Source organism: Rattus norvegicus, chromosome 4 (assembly GCF_036323735.1).
Source record: "Rattus norvegicus strain BN/NHsdMcwi chromosome 4, GRCr8, whole genome shotgun sequence".
NCBI lineage: Eukaryota > Metazoa > Chordata > Mammalia > Rodentia > Muridae > Rattus > Rattus norvegicus.
The window spans coordinates 61,029,140-61,046,928 of NC_086022.1; the positions used below are offsets into that span (position 1 = coordinate 61,029,140).

General features: G+C 38.8%; 1 protein-coding gene and 1 pseudogene across 13 annotated transcripts in view; one reads left to right on the forward strand and one right to left on the reverse strand.

Moving 5' to 3' along the window:
* The window catches only part of Mkln1 (muskelin 1), a 155,976-nt gene that overhangs the window by 89,901 nt on the left and 48,286 nt on the right, over positions 1–17,789 (forward strand). For all 13 annotated transcript variants that reach the window (XR_010065709.1, XM_063286758.1, XM_063286756.1 and 10 more), the window contains 1 exon segment: positions 12,380–12,592. Coding sequence is in view for 12 of the 13 variants with exons in the window: in XM_063286758.1 (XP_063142828.1) it covers positions 12,380–12,592 (213 nt within the window). In the remaining variant the exon portion in view is untranslated.
* On the reverse strand, positions 14,680–16,332 carry Ppid-ps6 (peptidylprolyl isomerase D, pseudogene 6; annotated as a pseudogene).

Below are 17,789 nucleotides of genomic sequence, written 5' to 3' on the forward strand. Positions count from 1 at the left end.
TAATAAAAATGAGTTTTATAGCAAGAGATGTCTTCTTTAAAAAGGCTGGGTTAGTTTTTCATAAAGGGAGTTCTGGAAAATGTCATCTATGCACACACACACACACACACACACAAACACACACACACATATTTTAATTGTATCTCTTGTTTTCTTAAACATCTCTGACTTCATAGGAATAGTGAGACAGAAGGCATTAGACAGAGCTCTACTTACTGGATAGTGATTTGTATTAGTGATTTTCAAATCTAGGGTTTTAGGATTTTTTGTTTACTTAAAAAACTTACTAGTGTTTTCTCAGGTTATTTAGGTTATGCTTATTGAAAGGTATTATGTTAGGAATACCTTTAATATTTATCAATTAATTGTTTCAGATTTTTCGATATTATTAATGACTAGGTTAATCAAGGACAACTAGATTCTTGTATCTGTTTATATATTTACTCTCATAGGACATGTTTTACATGAAAAAAATGAAGAAAATTGGACCATATTTAGATGTATTTGAGGCATGGGAATGGATCTTTAGGAGCCTTTCCAGGCAGCCGTATATAGCTTTCTTTAATGTTGTGTCTCAAATAGACAAATCTTTCTTTTTTTTTTTATTGGATATATTTCTTTATTTACATTTAAAATGTTATTCCCTTTCCTGGTTTCCTGTCTATAAGCCCCTTCCCCTGCCCCTCCCCCATAAGGGTGCCCCCATCCACCCCACCTTACTTCCCCCCTTTTCCCGACATTCCCCTGCACTGGGGATCCAACCTTGGCAGGATCAAGGGCTTCCCCTTCCACTGGTGCCCAACAAGGCCATCCTCTGCTACATATGCAGTTGGAGCCCTAGATCAGTCCATGTATAGTCTTTGGGTAGTGGTTTATTTAGTCCTTGGAAGCTCTGCTTGGTTGGCATTGTTATTCTTATGGGGTTGCAAGCTTCTTCAACTCTTTCAATCCTTTCTCTAATTCCCCCAACCGGGTCCTGTTCACAGTTCAGTGGTTTGCCTCTGTATTTGACATGCTCTGGTTGTGTCTCTCAGGAGAGATCTATATCCAGTTCCTGTCAGCATGCACTTCTTAGCTTCATCCATCTTATCTAGTTTTGGTGGCTGTATATATATGGGCCACATGTGGGGCAGGCTCTGAATGGTCGTTCCTTTAGCCTCTGCTCTAAACTTTGCCTCCATATCCCCTCCTATGGATATTTTTGTTCCCCCTTTTAAGGAGGAGTGGAAGCATCCTGGTCATCCTTCTTCTTGAGCTTCATGTGGTCTGTGGATTACATCTTGGGTAATTTGAGCTTTGGGGCTAATATCCACTTATTAATGAGTGGATACCATGTGTGTTTTTCTGTGATTGGGTTACTTCACTCAGGATGATATTTTCTAGTTCATTCCATTTGCCTATGAATTTGATGAAGTCATTGTTTTTGATAGCTGAGTAATATTCCATTGTGTAGATGTACCACATTTTCTGAATCCATTCCTCTGTTGAAGGGTATCTGGGTTCTTTCCAGCTTCTGGCTATTATAAATGAGGCTTCTATGAACATAGTGGAGCATGTGTCTTTGTTGTATGTTGGGGCATCTTTTGGGTATATGCCCAAGAGAGGTATAGCTGGGTCCTTAGGTTGTAGAATGTCCAATTTTCTGAGGAACCTCCAGACTGATTTCCAGAGAGGTTATACCAGTTTGCAGTCCCACCAACAATGGAGGAGTGTTCCTCACCAGCATCCTCTGTCACCTGAGTTTTTTATCTTAGCCATTCTGATTAGTTGGTATGAGGTGGAATCTCAGGGTTGTTTTGATTTGCATTTCCCTGATGACTAAGAATGTTGAACATTTCTTTAGGTGCTTCTCAGCCCTTTGATATTCCTCAGCTGAGAATTCTTTGTTTAGCTCTGTACCCCATTTTTTTAATAGGGTTATTTGGCTCTCTGGAGTCTAACTTCTTGAGTTCTTTGTATATTTTGGATATTAGCCCTCTATCAGATGTAGAATTGGTAAAGATCTTTTTCCCAATCTGTTGGTTACTGTTTTGTCCTAAAGACAATGTCCTTTGCCTTACAGAAGCTTTGTAGTTTTATGAGGTCCCATTTGTCTATTCTTGATCTTAGAGCATAAGCCATTGGTGTTTTGTTCAGGAAATTTTCCCCAGTGCCCATGTGTTCGAGACTCTTGCCCACTTCTCTTCTGTTAGTTTGAGTGTGTCTGGTTTGATGTGGTAGTTTGTTAGTGGTAGTTTGTCATGTAGTTCGTATCACTTAGCGCTTTGTGTCTGTTGTGATAAAATTCATGGTCTTGTTTGCTGGTTGGATCGATTTTATAAAACCTGTACATGCTTTTTCACTTATGTGTTGGTCATGTGAAAAGTACTGATTCACTTCTAAATGTTGGCCTATTTTATCATATGATATCTCAAAACACATTTGTTCATTTGCTGTCAGTCTCAGTACAAAAGTCTTGGAGCATTGAGAAGATGTTGAGATCAAGGACAGTCTTCCATAGTTCTGTTTCTTTAAAACATGTTTTATATCATTAGCAACAGAATTGGTCCATTTTACTTCAATTCTGATATTGCTCTTTTTTCTGAGACAATGTCTGTCTCAATTATAATTTCTGAATAAGCAAACTATTTGGGTTTTGTTGTTTTTGTTTCCCGAGATAGGGTCTCACTTATGTAGCCTTGGCTATCCTGGAACTTACTATGTAGATCAGGCTGACCTCAAACTCACAGAAATCTGCTTACAACTCCTTCCCTAGGGCTGGATCTCCCAATATAGTCCATGGGAAAAATTACTGTGTGAATTTGGAACGCCAACAACTATATAGATTTTTTTTTTTTTTTTGGTTCTTTTTTTTTTTCGGAGCTGGGGATCGAACCCAGGGCCTTGCGCTTCCTAGGTAAGCGCTCTACCACTGAGCTAAATCCCCAGCCCCTAGATTTTTTTTTTAGACAACCATTCTACACAAAATTGGCATTGTTTCATACTTTTCAAGTCTCCTTAATGTTTGATGCAATAGAAGGAAGTTGAAGTAGTTGAACCACATCTGCTTCTGCATTCAGACTTTTGGTGTATCAGAAAAGCATATAGCCTCTGGGAACTTTTGCCTATAGACGAGAATGAAGAGACAAATGTTTAAGTATTATCATGGAAAGAACTTTGGTTGTAGACTGCCTGAAGGACCCCAGAGAGAGAGAGTGAGGGGGAGAGGGAGGTGTTTGTTTGGATTGTATGATTTTTACCAAGTCCACTGACTATAATTAAGTTATGTATGACTAGAGACAGCCTCATACTCTTCCTCTTTACCTCATAACTTCATTGCTTTGTAATGTCTTTCCCATTTCACCAGTGACCTTGACTATAAAATAGAGTGGTGAGTGTGAACATCCTTGTCTTCAGATCTTAGTTGTAGAATATTTGTATGTTACTGCTAAGTGATGGTTAGGTTTCAAATTTCCTCATTCCTTTATCAGATTGAAGCACTTTCTACTCCTCTTTTCCTATGTTTTTTTATTATGAACATACATTGAATTGTATCAAAAATTCCTTTGGTATTGGTATTAATATGTTTTATTCTATTAATGTAACAAATTACCATGATTATTTCAGCCATAAAATTAGTCTTGTATTCCTACAAGAAACTTTTTAATGAAGTATACTATTCAAAATTGCTGGATCTGGTAATAAGAGATGGCTCAGCAGTTAAGAGGGTGTGCCACTCTTTCAGAGGACCTGAGTGCAGTTCTTAGCACCCACCTGGCAGTTCACAATGTCTACTTTCACAAAATCTAATTCTTTCCTGATCCTTGTGGCATCAGACATGCACATGGTACACATATATGCATGCATGCATGCAAAACACATCAAATATATAAAATAAAATTAAATAATTTTTGAAATCACTGGATCCTATTGATGACATGTTAACAGTTATTTTTATGTGCATGTTCTTAAAGTATTCTCACTATGTATCAATTATCTTTCCTTTCCTTTTTCCTTCTGCTTTTAACTCTGCTACCTATGATATTAGTAATTTAGCTTCAGAGCTGTTATCTGCAGAAAATTTACTTAGAGGTGAAATAGAACAGATTTTTAAAATGGAGCTTGTCTAAAATTGATAATTTTTTATATGAATGCTTGATAAAATGTACCAGGGCAGATAGATATGAGTCCACTGTTAGAGGAAGAACTTAGAATGATAATTCACTTTTTATGTGGAAGGGCTCTCCATTTCTATCTCACAACATTTGGTAGGTCATATTTTTTTCAAGGATTGTATCTATTTTATCTACATATTTTATTTGTCAATTTTTTTTTATTAACTTGAGTATTTCTTATATACATTTCGAGTGTTATTCCCTTTCCCGGTTTCCGGGCAAACATCCCCCTCCCCCCTCCCCTTCCTTATGGGTGTTCCCCTCCCAACCCTCCCCCCATTGCCGCCCTCCCCCCATAGACTAGTTCACTGGGGGTTCAGTCTTAGCAGGACCCAGGGCTTCCCCTTCCACTGGTGCTCTTACTAGGATATTCATTGCTACCTATGGGGTCAGAGTCCAGGGTCAGTCCATGTATAGTCTTTAGGTAGTGGCTTAGTCCCTGGAAGCTCTGGTTGCTTGGCATTGTTGTACTTTTGGGGTCTCGAGCCCCTTCAAGCTCTTCCAGTTCTTTCTCTGATTCCTTCAATAGGGGACCTATTCTCAGTTCAGTGGTTTGCTGCTGGCATTCGCTCTGTATTTGCTGTATTCTGGCTGTGTCTCTAAGGAGCGATCTACATCCGGCTCCTGTCGGTCTGCACTTCTTTGCTTCATCCATCTTGTCTAATTGGGTGGCTGTATATGTATGGGCCACATGTGGGGCAGGCTCTGAATGGGTGTTCCTTCAGTCTCTGTTTTAATCTTTGCCTCTCCCTTCCCTGCCAGGGGTATTCTTTTTCCTCATTTAAAGAAGGAGTGAAGCATTCACATTTTGATCATCCGTCTTGAGTTTCGTTTGTTCTAGGGATCTAGGGTAATTCAAGCATTTGGGCTAATAGCCACTTATCAATGAGTGCATACCATGTATGTCTTTCTGTGATTGGGTTAGCTCACTCAGGATGATATTTTCCAGTTCCAACCATTTGCCTACGAATTTCATAAACTCGTTGTTTTTGATAGCTGAATAATATTCCATTGTGTAGATGTACCACATTTTCTGTATCCATTCCTCTGTTGAAGGGCATCTGGGTTCTTTCCATTTTCTGGCTATTATAAATAAGGCTGCGATGAACATAGTGGAGCACGTGTCTCTTTTATATGTTGAGGCATCTTTTGGGTATATGCCCAAGAGAGGTATAGCTGGATCCTCAGGCAGTTCAATGTCCAATTTTCTGAGGAACCTCCAGACTGATTTCCAGAATGGTTTTACCAGTCTGCAATCCCACCAACAATGGAGGAGTGTTCCTCTTTCTCCACATCCTCGCCAGCATCTGCTGTCACCTGAGTTTTTGATCTTAGCCATTCTCACTGGTGTGAGGTGAAATCTCAGGGTTGTTTTGATTTGCATTTCCCTTATGACTAAAGATGTTGAACATTTCTTTAGGTGTTTCTCAGCCATTCGGCATTCCTCAGCTGTGAATTCTTTGTTTAGCTCTGAACCCCATTTTTTAATAGGGTTATTTGTTTCCCTGCGGTCTAACTTCTTGAGTTCTTTGTATATTTTGGATATAAGGCCTCTATCTGTTGTAGGATTGGTAAAGATCTTTTCCCAATCTGTTGGTTGCCGTTTTGTCCTAACCACAGTGTCCTTTGCCTTACAGAAGCTTTGTAGTTTTATGAGATCCCATTTGTCGATTCTTGATCTTAGAGCATAAGCCATTGGTGTTTTGTTCAGGAAATTTTTTCCAGTGCCTATGTGTTCCAGATGCTTCCCTAGTTTTTCTTCTATTAGTTTGAGTGTGTCTGGTTTGATGTGGAGGTCCTTGATCCACTTGGACTTAAGCTTTGTACAGGGTGATAAGCATGGATCGATCTGCATTCTTCTACATGTTGCCCTCCAGTTGAACCAGCACCATTTGCTGAAAATGCTATCTTTTTTCCATTGGATGGTTTTGGCTCCTTTGTCAAAAATCAAGTGACCATAGGTGTGTGGGTTCATTTCTGGGTCTTCAATTCTATTCCATTGGTCTATCTGTCTGTCTCTGTACCAATACCATGCAGTTTTTATCACTCTTGCTCTGTAATACTGCTTGAGTTCAGGGATAGTGATTCCCCCTGAAGTCCTTTTATTGTTGAGGATAGCTTTAGCTATCCTGGGTTTTTTGTTATTCCAGATGAATTTGCAAATTGTTCTGTCTAACTCTTTGAAGAATTGGATTGGTATTTTGATGGGGATTGCATTGAATCTGTAGATTGCTTTTGGTAAAATGGCCATTTTTACTATATTAATCCTGCCAATCCATGAGCATGGGAGATCTTTCCATCTTCTGAGGTCTTCTTCAATTTCTTTCCTCAGTGTCTTGAAGTTCTTATTGTACAGATCTTTTACTTGCTTGGTTAAAGTCACTCCGAGGTACTTTATATTATTTGGGTCTATTATGAAGGGTGTCGTTTCCCTAATTTCTTGCTCGGCTTGTTTCTCTTTTGTATAAAGGAAGGCAACTGATTTATTTGAGTTAATTTTATACCCAGCCACTTTGCTGAAGTTGTTTATCAGCTTTAGTAGTTCTCTGGTGGAACTTTTGGGATCACTTAAATATACTATCATGTCATCTGCAAATAGTGATATTTTGACCTCTTCTTTTCCGATCTTTATCCCCTTGATCTCCTTTTGTTGTCTGATTGCTCTGGCTAGAACTTCAAGAACTATATTGAATAAGTAGGGAGAGAGTGGGCAGCCTTGTCTAGTCCCTGATTTTAGTGGGATTGCTTCAAGTTTCTCTCCATTTAGTTTAATGTTAGCAACTGGTTTGCTCTATATGGCTTTTACTATGTTTAGGTATGGGCCTTGAATTCCTATTCTTTCCAGGACTTTTATCATGAAGGGGTGTTGAATTTTGTCAAATGCTTTCTCAGCATCTAATGAAATGATCATGTGGTTCTGTTCTTTCAGTTTGTTTATATAATGGATCACGTTGATGGTTTTCCGTATATTAAACCATCCCTGCATGCCTGGGATGAAGCCTACTTGATCATGGTGGATGATTGTTTTGATGTGCTCTTGAATTCGGTTTGCCAGAATTTTATTGAGTATTTTTGCGTCGATATTCATAAGGGAAATTGGTCTGAAGTTCTCTTTCTTTGTTGTGTCTTTGTGTGGTTTAGGTATAAGAGTAATTGTGGCTTCGTAGAAGGAATTCGGTAGGGCTCCATCTGTTTCAATTTTGTGGAACAGTTTGGATAATATTGGTATGAGGTCTTCTATGAAGGTGTGATAGAATTCTGCACTAAACCCGTCTGGACCTGGGCTCTTTTTGGTTAGGAGACCTTTAATGACTGCTTCTATTTCCTTAGGAGTTATGGGGTTGTTTAACTGGTTTATCTGTTCCTGATTTAACTTCGATACCTGGTATCTGTCTAGGAAATTGTCCATTTCCTGAAGATTTTCAAATTTTGTTGAATATAGGTTTTTATAGTAAGATCTGATGATTTTTTGAATTTCCTCTGAATCTGTAGTTATGTCTCCCTTTTCATTTCTGATTTTGTTAATTTGGACGCACTCTCTGTGTCCTCTCGTTAGTCTGGCTAAGGGTTTATCTATCTTGTTGATTTTCTCAAAGAACCAACTTTTGGTTCTGTTGATTCTTTCTATGGTCCTTTTTGTTTCTACTTGGTTGTTTTCAGCTCTGAGTTTGATTATTTCCTGCCTTCTACTCCTCCTGGGTGTATTTGCTTCTTTTTGTTCTAGAGCTTTTAGGTGTGCTGTCAAGCTGCTGACATATGCTCTTTCCTGTTTCTTTCTGCAGGCACTCAGCGCTATGAGTTTTCCTCTTAGCACAGCTTTCATTGTGTCCCATAAGTTTGGGTATGTTGTACCTTCATTTTCATTAAATTCTAAAACGTTTTTAATGTCTTTCTTTATTTCTTCCTTGACCAGGTTATCATTGAGTAGAGCATTGTTCAATTTCCACGTATATGTGGGCATTCTTCCCTTATTGTTATTGAAGACCAGTTTTAGGCCGTGGTGGTCCAATAGCACACATGGGATTATTTCTATCTTTCTGTACCTGTTGAGGCCCGTTTTTTGACCAATTATATGGTCAATTTTGGAGAAAGTACCATGAGGAGCTGAGAAGAAGGTATATCCTTTTGCTTTAGGATAGAATGTTCTATAAATATCCGTTAAGTCCATTTGGCTCATGACTTCTCTTAGTCTGTCGACATCACTGTTTAATTTCTGTTTCCATGATCTGTCCATTGATGAGAGTGGGGTGTTGAAATCTCCCACTATTATTGTGTGAGGTGCAATGTGTGTTTTGAGCTTTAGTAAGGTTTCTTTTACGTATGTAGGTGCCCTTGTATTTGGGGCATAGATATTTAGGATTGAGAGTTCATCTTTGTGGATTTTTCCTTTGATGAATATGAAGTGTCCTTCCTTATCTTTTTTGATGACTTTTAGTTGGAAATTGATTTTATTTGATATTAGAATGGCTACTCCAGCTTGCTTCTTCTGACCATTTGCTTGGAAAGTTGTTTTCCAGCCTTTCACTCTGAGGTAGTGTCTGTCTTTGTCTCTGAGGTGTGTTTCCTGTAGGCAGCAGAATGCAGGGTCCTCATTGCGTATCCAGTTTGTTAGTCTATGTCTTTTTATTGGGGAGTTGAGGCCATTGATATTGAGAGATATTAAGGAATAGTGATTATTGTTTCCCTTTATATTCATATTTGGATGTGAGGTTATGTTTGTGTGCTTTCATTCTCTTTGTTTTGTTGCCAAGACGATTAGTTTCTTGCTTCTTCTAGGGTATAGCTTGCCTCCTTATGTTGGGCTTTACCATTTATTATCCTTTGTAGTGCTGGATTTGTAGAAAGATATTGTGTAAATTTGGTTTTGTCATGGAATATCTTGGTTTCTCCATCAATGTTAATTGAGAGTTTTGCTGGATACAGTAACCTGGGCTGGCATTTGTGTTCTCTTAGGGTCTGTATGACATCAGTCCAGGATCTTCTGGCCTTCATAGTTTCTGGCGAGAAGTCTGGTGTGATTCTGATAGGTCTGCCTTTATATGTTACTTGACCTTTTTCCCTTACTGCTTTTAATATTCTTTCTTTATTTTGTGCGTTTGGTGTTTTGACTATTATGTGACAGGAGGTGTTTCTTTTCTGGTCCAATCTATTTGGAGTTCTGTAGGCTTCTTGTATGCCTATAGGTATCTCTTTCTTTAGGTTAGGGAAGTTTTCTTCTATGATTTTGTTGAAGATATTTACTGGTCCTTTGAGCTGGGAGTCTTCACTCTCTTCTATACCTATTATCCTTAGGTTTGATCTTCTCATTGAGTCCTGGATTTCCTGTATGTTTTGGACCAGTAGCTTTTTCCGCTTTACATTATCTTTGACAGTTGAGTCAATGATTTCTATGGAATCTTCTGCTCTTGAGATTCTCTCTTCCATCTCTTGTATTCTGTTGGTGAAGCTTGTATCTACAGCTCCTTGTCTCTTCTTTTGGTTTTCTATATCCAGGGTTGTTTCCATGTGTTCTTTCTTGATTGCTTCTATTTCCATTTTTAATTCCTTCAACTGTTTGATTGTGTTTTCCTGGAATTCTTTCAGGGATTTTTGTGTCTCCTCTCTATGGTCTTCTACTTGTTTATTTATGTTTTCCTGGAATTCTTTCAGGGATTTTTGCGATTCTTTCAGGCATTTTTGCGATTCCTCTGTGTAGGCTTCTACTTGTTCTCTAAGGGAGTTCTTCATGTCTTTCTTGAAGTCCTCCAGCATCATGATCAAAAATGATTTTGAAACTAGATCTTGCTTTTCTGGTGTGTTTGGATATTCCATGTTTGTTTTGATGGGAGAATTGGGCTCCGATGGTGCCATGTAGTCTTGGTTTCTGTTGCTTGGGTTCCTGCGCTTGCCTCTCGCCATCAGATTATCTCTAGTGTTACTTTGTTCTGCTATTTCTGACAATGGCTAGACTGTCCTATAAGCCTGTGTGTCAGGAGTGCTGTAGACCTGTTTTCCTCTCTTTCAGTCAGTTATGGGGACAGAGTGTTCTGCTTTCGGGCGTGTAGTTTTTCCTCTCTACAGGTCTTCAGTTGTTCCTGTGGGCCTGTGTCTTGAGTTCACCAGGCAGCTTTCTTGCAGCAGAAAATTTGGTCTTACCTGTGGTCCTGAGGCTCAAGTTCGCTCGTGGGGTGCTGCCCACGGGCTCTCTGCAGCGGCAGCAACCAGGAAGACCTGTGCCACCCCTTCGGGGAGCTTCAGTGCACCAGGGTTCCAGATGGTCTTTGGCTTTTTCCTCTGGCGTCCGAGATGTGTGTGCAGGGAGCAGTCTCTTCTGGTTTCCCAGGCTTGTCTGCCTCTCTGAAGGTTCAGCTCTCCCTCCCACGGGATTTGGGTGCAGAGAACTGTTTATCCGGTCTGTTTCTTTCAGGTTCCAGCGGTGTTTCAGGCAGGGGTCCTCCCGCTCCTGGGCCCTCCCCCACGGGAGCCCAGAGGCCTTATACAGTTTCCTCTTGGGCCAGGGATGTGGGCAGGGGTGAGCAGTGTTGGTGGTCTCTTCCGCTCTGCAGCCTCAGGAGTGCCCACCTGACCAGGCGGTTGGGTCTCTCTCTCACCGGGTCTGGGGGCAGAGAGCTGCTGCGGGCCGGGGTCCTATTTGTCAATTTTTTACCTACACTATTAACTATTGTTTAATTGTACTTGCTTTTCTTAATAAACATTATTTTTCTTGTAATTTCTGTTATTCTTTAGTAATATTCCTGAGTTTATTTCTGATGTTGGTAGAATTTTCTCTCTATAGAGAAACTAGGTTTGTTGGTGTTTAAAATACTGTCAGTCTTTGCAAGGACCTCCATGTTCACATTCTCTAGTTGTTTTCTGTTTTCCTTTCCATCACTTTCATTTCCCATTCCCCTCTCCCTGGGGTACAGTTTACCTGTCATTTTAGTGGTATTAATGATACCTGAACAGAAGCAAGAGTTTCTGTCTCTTGATTAAAAATTAAAATTTCATACTAAAGAAAATGGGCTTTGGGCATATAACTTCATCTTTGTTTCTGAGGTTATCTAACCATGGAGGAAACCCTCCCCTAAGATTTCTTCTTATCTATGAAATCTTAGCAAAAGAAAGTTCTAAAATATATGTATTAGAATAATTTGTACGAATACAAAAGATTCCAATCAGCTTACTTTCTCAATTGCTATTACTAATGTCAGGCCTTTTGTGTGTGTAATATTCCCTCATTTAGTCAAGTTAATTACATTATGTTACTTCTCTTAAAATATTGGTATTTTGTGTTTGGTCTTGTTGTAGGAACCTACAGTGGCTTTTTATTTCCTGCAGATTACATCCGGGCTCCTGTTAGACATTCAACAGTCTTCCTATGTCTCATCATCTCAGTCATAGACATTTTAGTAGCAGTTTGATCTTTGCTTATTTCTCTCTTCCGAGGAAAAACAACTGTTTATAAAAGTGAGGAGGAAAGGGCTTTCTGATGTTTTAAATCTGATTACAGAGGGACTCAGATATCATCATCTCTTTCTAGTTTTGAGATTAGTAGTTCAGACTCTGAAGTAGTGATAATGGCTTCATTGTAGGATTTTGTAAGGATTTGATGAAGCACATCTATCCTCAGTAATAATGGAAACAGAATTTAGCAAATATGCAGGTTGGTTTTTGTCAGCCTGACACAAACTTAGGCATAACTGGGGAGCTGGAATCTTGACTGAGAAAATGTACTGGCCAGTTTTATGTCAAGTTAAAAAAAAGTAGAGTCATTCAGAGAAAAAGTCAAACTACGGCGACTGATGTTTACTTTAGGGTTACACACACACAAACACACACACACACACACACACACACACACCTTATACATATATAAGATCATACACATAGTTTTTTTATTTTGATTTTTGTTCACAATACTTTTAAAGACCCCATATGCTTTAAACTAGATTAAGGTGTAATAGGGAGTTGAGTTGTGTTCAAGGCAAGTAAAACACAATGTTCCATATGATATTGAATCAAGTACCAGAGAGGAAAGAGTGGTTTATGCTTGTTTCCTGGCCGATTTAAAACACTTGTAGGGTAAAGTTTGTGTCTCCCACTACTTCTTTTGCTTTCTTTTAGAGATTATGATCTAGTCTACCGTGAGATCCACATTAGTTGACTTGTTAGGAGTTTTAATGAAGTACAGCAGAGGAGAGCATTTCTACTCTTTGCTTTTTGATACCCCCTTTTCTTTCCTCCAGAATGGTCCTAGTGCCAGATCATGTCATAAAATGTGCATTGATATTCAGCGGAGACAAATCTACACATTGGGCCGTTACTTGGATTCCTCTGTGAGGAACAGCAAATCTCTGAAAAGTGATTTCTACCGTTACGACATTGACACCAACACCTGGATGTTACTAAGTGAAGACACTGCTGCCGACGGTGGACCAAAATTGGTGTTTGATCATCAGGTTTGGTGCAGTTAATGCTTGTAAAGTTAATAGTGCTGAGTAACCTTTGCTCTTCAGGTCTGCTTTAGATGTGTATGCTGTGCTGTCTAACTGTTGATGCCATTGCAGGTAATAAAATTACTTTAGGAAGTACAAGGTTATTTTTATATTTTTTACTTTGGTACAAGATAAAATATTAAGCTATTAATGTTAATACTTATGTAATTATTCATGTATTTAAAACTTTAGTGTAGAGAGTAGATGGAGCAGTATTAGAAAAAAGAAATTTAGAGCTTTACAAGTATACACACACACACTGTAAGAATTATAACTTACCCTATTAATATTTTTGTTCTGTTTTTCTGAAAGAAATTTAAAATCATTTGTTAATGAGTTTGAAATCTAGAGCCTTCCTTCCAGTTAAACTAAAATTTACTTACTTTTGTTTGTAATCAGAAACTTGTTACAAAGCTATGTAGGAACTTGGCATATTCTAGATTAACTTTAAACTCAGCATATGATGGTGTTGTGGACAAGACAGTCATGACTAGTGATGTAGAAGCCACTTTAATTATTATGGATGTCCTCTTTTCATCATCCTTATCATAGTCAAAGGGAACAGGATCTCCTTTGAATTTTTAGGCAGTTTTACTTAGTGAAGCTGTTTAGAACAGCTTTCAGAGTGTGGGAGAGACTTAAGGTCTGTCCACTGGATCAGCTAGTGTTGTATGCTACTTGGGAAATCAGAGGTAATGATAGAATTGTGCTGGTTTCCACCTTTGGCCTACAGTCTAACGTAGCAGCTAATTCCAGACCTTTATTTATTGTTTCTTTATAGACCATTTTGCTTTGCTTTGAAATTTTTTTTTACAGTTTTGTTAATGCACGGCTGGTATAGAGAAAAAGATCTACATCTGCTAAGTACTGAGGGGAAAATAAAAATGGCAATGCCCTCTGGTTAAGTTTGGAACTCTGCGGGATCTTTTTTCTTCTTTATTTTTTTTTTTTTTGGAGGGGAAAAAGTTTATTTGATTTATCACTGTTCATCATCAAAGGAAGTTAGGACAGGAACTCAAACAGGACAGGAACTTGGAAGCAGGAGCTGATGCAGACCCAATGAAAGAGTGAGTCTTTCATGGCCTTCTCATCCCGGTTTTCTCATCCTGCTTTCTTATAGAATCTGGGACCACAAGTTCAGTGATGGCATAACCCACAATGAACTGGGCCATTTCTCATCAGTCTCTAATTTTACAAATGCCCTTTAGCTGGATCTTATGGAGGCATTTTCTCAATTTAGGCTTCCTCCTCTCAGATGACTATAGGTCATATTAAGTTAACACAAAACTAGCTAGACAAGAGACGTGTTGATATGATGTAGAGAGAAATGAAAAGGGCCTTGGGGGGCTTTCATCTGTCTGTGCTCCAGGTTACACCAGCCTCTGTTTGCAGATTATAAATTGGTGTGGGACAATCTCTGTTCTCACCACTGAATCTCCCTCAGTTCCTCTTTCGTATTTATCAGTGTTAATACTGAATGCAAAAATCACCAAAGTGCTGCTTGGCCTAGTAGAAACTTCTGTTCTTTTCCCACACTCAGACAGCTGGACTGTCTTCTCCATGTATTACAGCTGTACTTCTCTCTCCACTACAGTATGATTGATTTGTAAGTAATCCATTAACTGTAGTATCAGTCTTTAAAAAGTAGTGATTGTTTTAACCTTTCAATATTTAAAACATGAAATTGTGGACTGACTGGTCAACCCTGGAGAATAAATTGATTAAGTGATTCTCCTAAAGGAATAAATCTGTCTTGTTCAGAGAAAACTGATTGAAACTCAGGCCTCAGATCTCTTAGTTTTGTGCAGGATCTTTCTGATTGAGTTTTTCAAAGCCATGCTTAATCTTTTTTTTTTTTTTTTGTATTTCATAACACTTTATTAAGAAGGAACTGATGTCAGCAATGCTATGTGAATAATGACAAAGATCAAGGGAAACACATCAGAGATCATGTACACAGTAATATACATTGTATATACATTGTATAATATATAATATAGATTGTCCTTTATATAATCAATATATAATAGTTAAGGAAACTTTAATCCTTATTAAGCAAGCATTTTTGCATGTATTGCCTTCTCTTTATCTTTCTGTGCCTTTATCATTTGTTTAGCTTTAGACAATTCTGCCTGGACAGCTTTATCTCCTGGGCTCTCTCCTACGCCTTCTTAAGAGCAGCCAATATTCTTTTAAGTTCATATCCTTTTAAGCCTTGCCGTCCTTGTGCTTTTCCATGTAGTGCCTAAGTATTTCAAGGGTCCATTTCAAGAGCCTCCAAGCAACTGTCAGTTGCTCCTTGCTAATTTGACATCTTCAATTTACAAGCACCAATACTCAGCACACAACTTAAGGCTATGGGTTGCAATCTGGATAGATCTGCTTTCTCAATAACAGCCTTTGAACTATCCACGCACCTTAAAACCTTTGCATATTTTTTAATAGTCATCTCCCAGTTCTGAGACTTGAAAAAAGTATTTCCAATCTTTAATTTAATGAACATTAATTTAGTAAAATTTTATCTACATCTTTTAAGTCTACTTCTGCATCCTCGGGGAAATCTGGATGACTGTCACCAGGGCCACTTTGGGGAATATTCCCCAGTCATCCCCTTCTTTTGATTCTCCACGTTCTGCAATAAAATAGTTTGGCAGGTTTTTCACCATTCACTTCTATATTTTCAAGCATCCTTGCCACACCTAGCCCTTTTATTACTTGACCAAATACCACATGTTTCCTATCCACATGAGGAGTTGGACCTGTTGTGATAAAGAACTGATAACCATTTGTATTGGGGCCTGCATGTACCATGCTCAGCAAACCCTCCCGGTCATGCTTTTAAAGTTCTCGTCTTCAAAGTTTTCACCATAAATACTCTCTTCACCTGTCCCATTCTGTTTTGAGAAGTCTCCACCCTGAATCATAAATTTCTTAATAATTCGGTGGAAAGGACATCCTTTAAAATGAAGAGGTTTTCCAGTTGTGAATCCAGTGCCCTTTTCTCCTGTACACAATGCAGAAAAAATTTCTGCAGTTTTAGGAACAATATCTGCAAACAATTCTAAAACAATTCGTCCAACCCACTCCCCACATCAAAGAAGACTGGCAGGGTTTTGGAATTGGAGGGCGTGGCTGCTGGGGATAGGTGCCTCGTGCGCGGGAGGGGCTCTATTATCGCCATGCTTATTGTTGATGGCATCCTAGGGGTTGTTCTCCTGGGAGCAAAGAACTCTAAAAGATGTTAGGCTGATTCTGGTTGTTTAAGAACAGAACATGAGGGTGATATTATCAAGGAACAATTTATCTTTTTGATCAAAAATTACTAATACTTTACCAGAAAAGTACTGAAGTTTTCAAAAATTACTTGTATAGATTGAAAATAGAATAGCTCAGCGATATTCTGGCTGTGGCACACAGAGTTGTATGTGACATTTGTTTGTCTGTGATAAAATTGGCTGTTCCTTGGAAATTAGCTAGTATTATATAACTAATATTGGGCTTTTAACTGATCACATGGTGTAAAAGAATGGTAAAAAAGAGGAAGACACCAGGACTTGGTCCTAAGTCATCTCATCACTGACAGCCTGTGCTGCACTGCTGAGCATGTGGCATCTGTCTCAGCCTCCAGTGTACAGTTTATTTTGTGTAAATGAAGTGGTAAGTTAGAACTTACTAACATGTGCCTTTGACACTCCAAAAACCATTTGTGATACCACGATGCTTTAGGGCTCAATACTTCATGTTTTAAAATTCAGAAGAATGTAGGAAAGAAAAGGATATTTTAAAAATTATTTTTCCATTTTGACTTTTAACATTAAAAAATGAAATTCAAAGAATCATATTTCTGGTGAACATATGGCAGCTTAGCTATCAGACTTTTCATGTTGTTGCTTTGCCTAGGAGAATTCCAACAGAAAGGGTTTTTAAACCATATGTAAATCACACATCCAGAAAAATTGGGAGCCAGAGAAAGTTCACAATTTATTGTAAGTTTAATCAAAAACAACAGAAAACTGGTTCATGTGCTAAAGCCCACACAGTGCAATGAAGAGAGCTTGAGATACAAGGTAACCCTGCAGTAATACAGCAAACTCCTCAATGCAAGAACAGAGCAGCCACAGGGAGAGAGGTTAGCTTATAGCAGTGTCAGGAAGCACACGGTGTTTCCTAAAAGGAAACACTTTGACTGGGGTGGGGTAGGGGGAGGGAATACTGGTTCCTTTGCAGTAGTAGCTAGTGAGCTAGGAGGATTCAAATTATGAGAACCAGGCAGTGAGATAGTGGGTAAAGGAACTTATTGCCAAGTTTAATCTCTAGCATGGACAAGATGAAAGGAAAGAACTGACTCCTGCAAGTTATCTGACATCCATACGGACACTGGCACATGTGTGCACACACAGGTATATAAACAGACTTATACAGAGACCTTGAGATAAACGACCTCTAAACCAGATGCATTCTAGGGTCCTTAAGCCCTATTGTCCCTCTTCAATAGGAACTCTCTGAAAGCTGTTGGGTCCGAGGGAAACCAACTTACTTAAATGTGTAAAAATTATATACAGTTACAAGCACTGGATCTTTAGAGAAACACTTTAAAGAAAATAATGGAGGGATTGGAGAGATGGCTCAGTAGTTAAGAGCACCGACTGCTCTTCCAGAGGTCCTGAGATCAAGTCTCAGCAACCACATGGTGGTTCACAACCATCTATGATATCTGTTGATGTCTTCTGGTGTGTCTGAAGACAGTAACAGTGCACTCACATACGTAAAATAAATAAATCTAACAAAGAAAATAATGGAGAAAAGATACTTTCTTTTGGACAAAAGTAGTAGGTGAGAGTTATATTTCAACAATCTAACAGTTGTAACAACATAATGAAGCCTGAAACTGAATATAACTACATACAAAGTATATGTTGAAAAATGCACATGTGATAACCAAATGATAAGAGCAGGTGAAAGAAACCACATACAAATCAGAAATGAGGGCTGACAAGGTGGCTCCGGGATGTAAAAGCACTCGTGACTCAAGCTTAGTGACCTAAGTTCAATCCCTGGGCCCCTGGGAAAGGTGAAAGCCAGAAACTACTCTACAGAGTTCTCACCCAACTGCTGTGCACACATACCTTCACCTCACAGTGTAAAAACAGGAATAAAAAAT